This window comes from Lotus japonicus, chromosome 2, assembly GCF_012489685.1.
Source record: "Lotus japonicus ecotype B-129 chromosome 2, LjGifu_v1.2".
NCBI classification, from domain to species: domain Eukaryota; kingdom Viridiplantae; phylum Streptophyta; class Magnoliopsida; order Fabales; family Fabaceae; genus Lotus; species Lotus japonicus.
In genome coordinates this window covers 60,587,000-60,593,711 of record NC_080042.1, presented here as the reverse complement: position 1 = coordinate 60,593,711, position 6,712 = coordinate 60,587,000, and the positions used below count along the sequence as shown (strand labels likewise).

Here is a 6,712-nt window from a genome sequence, read left to right as displayed (position 1 = left end):
TGTGTGTGCTTTGGCGGACTACGCCCTTTGTCAGATGTCCATGGCGGACTGATTCACGATGGTTCACCCTTCGGAAGGAACTAGGTTTGAGATGCTGGAACAGGAGCGCATCGCAGTAGCGAGAGGAGGACAGATGGTGTACATAGACTTGGTCGTTCTGGATTCAGATTCAGACGACGATCACGCTAGCACGTAGTTCTGAGTGCTGGTGTGAGCTCCTCTAGTTAGGATTAGTGTAGGAGGAGAGTCTTAGCTCTGACCATCATTTGTTTATTTGGGGACAGGGTAGTTTCCACCTATAACTTTTTGTGTGGTTTCTTTACGGGAATCACAGAGAGTTGGTTGGACTTAGGAGGTCTTGTTTCAGGCCGATTGGGCTAACTCATTCTCGTTTTTGAGGTTTGTGTTGCGGACACTTCACCTTTACTTTAGTCTGTACATATTGCCTTCGGGCGTTACACTTTTCTACTTTCCGTCACTGGAGGTTACTCGTGACGAGGTTGCTACTTACAGCGGGGGCTGTATTTATATTATATATTAGTTCTGATTATCTTTGTTGTTGAGTTCCCTTTCTTTCAGTTATTATTTCATTATCGAAAAAAAAATATTCACGTTTTTCCGCATTAGTTTCTTTTTGGTTACTAAAGTGACGCCACCGAAATCGGGGTGTTACAGTTCTCACTTTGGGGGGTTTTTGGTGGTGTTGTTAGAGCATTCCTTGATGCTAGTGGATTTTGTATTTGTGGGATTTTGCCAACTTGTTCTTTGGTTTGGACTCTTTACCCATTATTCAGAGGGGTTGTTTCTCAACTAACAATCTATTTCAATATATTTTCACTTTCTAAAACAAAATGTAAAGGTCAATAAACTTTCAAATATTCAATACTTTTATATATCAGGAATAATTGAAATGTATTACTATTAATATTTAATATAATGAATAATATAAAATGATATTAATGACTAATTAATAATTTTATTAATTTATAAGCCAAGGAATTTTTACTTATATATATTAAATAAATTTAATACTTAATTTATTTTTAAATATAAAAATTACGTTGTTTTATTTTATAATTTTTAATCTTCTCAATTTTTTTGGTATGGTAAAGTTGACTTGACTATCAATTAATAACAATATTAAATAAAAAATTATTAATATTAAAAATTTAAATGTATTTAATTAAAATATTAAATATGAAAATGAGTTTTTATCTTAGTTATCAAATTTAAAAAACAAAATATAACAAAATAAATCAAGTAATACGTTAATATTTTATTATATTAATGCGAATATTAAAAATTTAAAAATAATTTAACAAAATATTATATTTTAGAAATATTTGTAATTAAATTATCAATTAGAAGTATTAAAAATAAAATAATCTAAATAAATTTTTATATATAATAAATGTATTACTTATTAAAATTAGTCAATTATAAAATTTTATTTTTTCCTTTCATAATTTTTTTAATAAGTATATCATAAAATTATTTATAAACTTCTAAATGATATTTTTTTCTTGTTTTTTTACGGCAGAAAAGTAATATAACATAAGCATGGTAACAAAACTCTCCCAAGTGAATGTCCGAAAGAATGTATATGTGTATCATATAAAAATCTCGCTTCATTGTAAAAAATAATAATAAAGTGTCTAAATATATTATGAATATTTTCTTTAGAAAATAAAAAAATAGTAATTAAGAGTTAGGTTATCAAATATTTCAATTTACCTTATGATGTTTCATATTATTAAAGATATCATATAATCATGAATTTTTTATTTGTTAAAATGACTCTTTAGTGAATAAAAAATTTAAAAAATATTAAAATATAATAATTATTGTTGTAACTATATACAACTAATTATATTAATTATCTTTATTCAACATGGAATTTTGTTTTATATATTTTTTCCGGGTTGTCTAAATGACCCATGATAAAGTTTGGGTTAAATAACCCATCATCCAATCACATTGGAGATAAATGAGTTGGAAACCCAAACTTTATCATGACTCATTTAGACAACCTCATTTTTTCCTTACCTTTTCTTGTTTTCTTAATTTTGTAGTTTTTATTTTGAACTTTGACCCTTTTAAAATAAACTTTAATATTGTAACTTATTCTTACTTTCTCTCACCCATATCTCTCTTTGTGGCACCCAAATAATTAATACAAAGTTAATGCATTTACAACCATTTCTTTTTAACAACCTTCTAATTCCCAACCTTTTGTTTGATAGAATCCGTTTTCTTTAGTGTTAGAAGTATAAAAAGTAAAAACCAACAAATAACGCATATGATTAACTTTTTGTTATTATTTTATCATTTTTATAGTACTTTCTAACGATAAATCAAAACATATATGCCTTTAGTTAGGCGCATTCATACTTATTGATGCAGTAAGAGACACTATATGTAACAAGTGTATGTCTAATTCATAATAAGCCAGAGAGACCATTTTTTGACACCCGAATCCAGCTTTTAGAACAATGAAGGATGCCGCCGCGGTTGCCACCAAGGAATGCGACGTCACCGAGGCCAAGGAATGCGACGTCACCGATGGCAGCAAGGCCTGGAGTTCAGTTGGCTTCGGAAGCCACCTTTTTGTGAGGAGAGTCATGCAAATCGTCATGCTCCTTATTGGTTTTGGTGTGCTGTGGACATTTCTCAACAAATCTGCTTCTCCCCTTGAATTCCCTGCCATCTCACACCACTTCATTGATAACTCATCAAAGGTGAGTCTCTCTTTTATCTTCTCTTCATTGGAGTCAGAATGTGTTTTGCGGTTAGAACCGGTGGAGAATAGAGAATAATAGAGGGGTTTTGGAATTATGGGTTTTTGGTTTTCGATGCTTAATTATATTTCTTGAAACTAATAAAAAAGTTGAATTTTTCAATTAGGTTAGGTGATTTTTCATTTCACGCTTGAGTTCTGAGTATTTTGACCAATCTTTTAATTTGTTTTTGTGGGCCGATTTGGATTCTCCATGTCAATCAGTTACAGAAGTTAGTGTTTGTTTATTAGTTATGTGGGTAAGTGATTTGGATTCTCCATGTCAATCAATGCGTTTATTTTATAATTTAAATTTGATCTGATCCAGTATATAGAGGTTTGTACTAGGACGATTAGATTTTTTTTTTTATGTAACTTTCTTTCCTTTGATATTGTAGTAATTAAATCCTTAAGTTTGAAATGGATTTCATATCATGGGATGATGGGGAAGCTGGAGAGAGTGTGGCTAGAGTAAATCACATTTGATATTGTACTTCAGCCACACCTTTGATATTGTACTCCAATGATTTAAGCTTAATTCAATTTCACGATATGATGTACTCCAATGATTTAAGCTTAATTCAATATCTGATGAAAAAAGGGAGCAAAAATAATGGATGGTGGCGGATTAGGCTTATTATTCAAGTGCTTGATGAAAAAACAAAATCACGATTTACCAGATCAACGTGCGCAGGCCATCCTAGGATAGTACGGGCAGAGTTTTAGGTGTTTGGTTAGTGTATAAGGGTCTTTGTGGGCTGCTTAGGTTGTCCATGGTGCTTAGAGTTTTAGGTGTCCATGGTGCTTTGTTGGTTTGGTTGGTGCTATTGGCAGGTTGGGATATTGTCAATTTTGCTGCATTTTGATCCCTTTTGAGGAGGGATGTAAATCCGTGATATTTTCCTCAATTAATAGGTACTTTTCTTTCGAAGAAAGAAAAATTTTGTAAGAAAAATAAAATTAAGGAATGTGGTTTCCTTTTCGAGGAATGTTATTCTTTTGGGGACAATGAAACTATGAGTTTAACACTATCTGCTACCACCCTAAAATTGCATGGACTACTACAAGGATGTCCTCTGCACTGGGTCGGGGTAGGGAGTACCTCCCCTTTTCGTGTCCTCACATCCCTTCTCTACCCTTGTCTCCATCACCATTCCCCGCGGTAGGGGAATTTTTACCCACTCCATTCCCGATGGTACCCCGAACATATCATTACATTTTTTTAAATTAAATTAAATATATAAAATCCTTTAAATTCATGCAATAAATTTAATTTTTTTAAGTGATATTGAAATTGAGTCAAATTCATCAATATATAATAAATTAATAAAAATATTAAATGAAATTTATCACATAATATATGATTGTTACAAAGTAAGTAATCTGAATTGTAAATTCAAACATCCAACACATTCAAATTGTGAAGCATGACACTCAAAATATTCTCTCAGGAATTCAACTTATCTAAAATGTGAAATCTTCATTAATATTTGTTGAGTTCTAATTGTATCACCAACCATTCCATCTAATAAAATTTTTGCTTTAAAAAAATCATTTGTAAAAAACAAATCATCCAACAATTACATCGTAAATTGATGTTTCTACAAAACATGAAGCACATAAATATGTATTTAGGCCTTTTATAATTTTTTATTTATTTATTAGCTATTTAAATTGGTTATTAAGAATACTATTGTATTTTCATTAATATTATATATATTTGTATATTTATATATACACACATGAGGCGGGACCTTGTAGGGCAAGGGGCAATTATCCCTATCATTGTCCCAAATTTACTCGGGGATTTTCATTCCCCATCTTCACATGAAAATTTTCTCAAGGTCGGATGGAGCACAAAACAGGATAATCCCTATGAGGACCCACATCTCTAGTTAGAAATTCTCATCCCTAAACTAGTGTGAGAGTTTGGAGGCCACCTGAAATTAAGTGTGCTTAAAATTTATGGACAATTTTTTTTTACCCAAAACAGATTTAGTCATTTAGGAGCCAATATAAGCAAATTGATGGTATGGAGTATGGACCATCTTGATCATTGGATGTTCAGAAGTTTGTGTGTCCCCATAGCACTTGAAAGTACTTTTTTGCACACTTAATTTTTCCCTCTTTCGATATTTTCCTAACCACTGTGGTTGATTCCAAGCACACTTGATATATATATGTTTTGAAACTGACACATGATATCTTTACATTCTAGAAATTAAAAGTGTTATTTTTTTTTTTAAATTTCACGACCATGATGAGAAACTTGTTACCATGCCTAATTTAACTTTAATTAGTTTATTACATGCCATGTTATCCCTCTTTATGTTTGATGAATTTCCTCTTTGAAATATGATCTTTTTTCCAAGTGCTTAATACTAACTCCTATCTATGTCTCAGATCAATGGTTCAAAGCTAGAGAGTGTTCTAAGAAATGCATGCATGAAGGATAAGACAGTGATAGTCACAAATTTAAATAATGCATGGGCTGAGCCAGGTTCCATATTTGATCTCTTTCTGGAGAGTTTTCGTGTCGGAAACCAGACAAAGAAGCTTTTAAATCACTTGGTGGTAATAACATGGGACCAAAAGGCATATACTCGTTGCCTATCTTTGCACAAACATTGTTATCAGATTGAAACTAAAGGTGACAATTTCACCAGTGAAGCATTTTTCATGACCCCAACCTATCTACACATGGTGTGGAGAAAAATTGAAGTTCTTGGTTCTATCCTTCAAATGGGGTACAACTTTGTATTCACGGTATATCAGTATTTGTTTGCTACAAGTTTTTCTTAATAATTTCACCTTGCACACACACACAACCAGAACGACTAATAATTAAGATTTAGATTTTGTGTTTCTCCTTTTGCAGGACAATGATATAATGTGGCTTAGAGATCCCTTTATACAATTTTACAAAGACACCGATATCCAAATTTCCTGTGATAGTTTCAATGGCAACTCCTATGACATGAAGAACTTCCCAAATTCAGGATTTCACTATGTAAAATCTAATGACCGGACTATATGGTTCTACAAGTTGTGGTTCAACTCTAGGGAAACCTACCCAAAATTACATGATCAAGATGTTCTCAACAAGATCAAAAGGGACCCCCTCGTTTCAAAGAAGAAATTGAAGATTAGGTTCCTCAGCACAAACTATTTTGGAGGGTTTTGTGAGCCTAGCAAGGATTTTAAGAAGGTCTCAACAATGCATGCCAATTGTTGTGTGGGTGTAGAAAACAAAGTCAATGATCTTAGGATTTTGATTGAGGATTGGAGGAAGTATATGGCATTGTCTGAAGATGAGAGAAATATATCACAACCTTCCTGGAGTGTACCTCAAAGTTGCAGGTAATGTAAATAACTTATGTTACACATTTTACGTACGTATCAACTCATTTTGTAAATTAATTAAGGCTTCAATTATGTTGCTATTATTAATGCCTTTTTTTTTTCTGTCTAGAGAAAATTATATATGCATCGACATTGTAAATTATTTTTTACACATTAACCATCACATTTTAAAGATGTTAGAAAAAATATTTTATTTAATTTATAGATATGATGACATATACTACTATTTGAAATCTAATGGATTGATAGCGTAAAAAGTTTTCACCAATCCATGAAAATTTGGGATCTATTAATGTTTTCTACTTGACATCATACAGGACATCCTTTCAGCGTAGCAGACAAAGGAGGCATATATAGGACATCCTTTCAGCGTAGCCCGTAGCAAACATATAGTAAAGTTGTTCTGAATAATTCACCTAGTAATAAAATAAGTGGTTAAGTATGTTCAGTTAGATAGTTAAAAGAGTAACATAATTGGTTACTTGAGCTACACAGTGGTTACTTGAGGCTTGAGCTACTCAGTGTAATGAAATACAGTATGTAAGTGTATGTGTTATATGTTGAACTAGTACT

The 6,712-nt window shown here is 31.8% G+C and overlaps 1 protein-coding gene across 1 annotated transcript; it reads left to right on the top strand.

Moving 5' to 3' along the window:
- The first annotated feature begins 2,492 nt into the window (after positions 1-2,492).
- On the top strand, positions 2,493-6,496 carry LOC130736775 (uncharacterized protein At4g15970-like). The gene is made up of 4 exons (XM_057588565.1): positions 2,493-2,738; positions 5,180-5,542; positions 5,655-6,136; positions 6,457-6,496. Exons 1-4 carry the CDS (start codon positions 2,493-2,495, stop codon positions 6,494-6,496), a joined length of 1,131 nt encoding a protein of 376 aa, XP_057444548.1.
- The last annotated feature ends 216 nt before the right edge of the window (positions 6,497-6,712 follow it).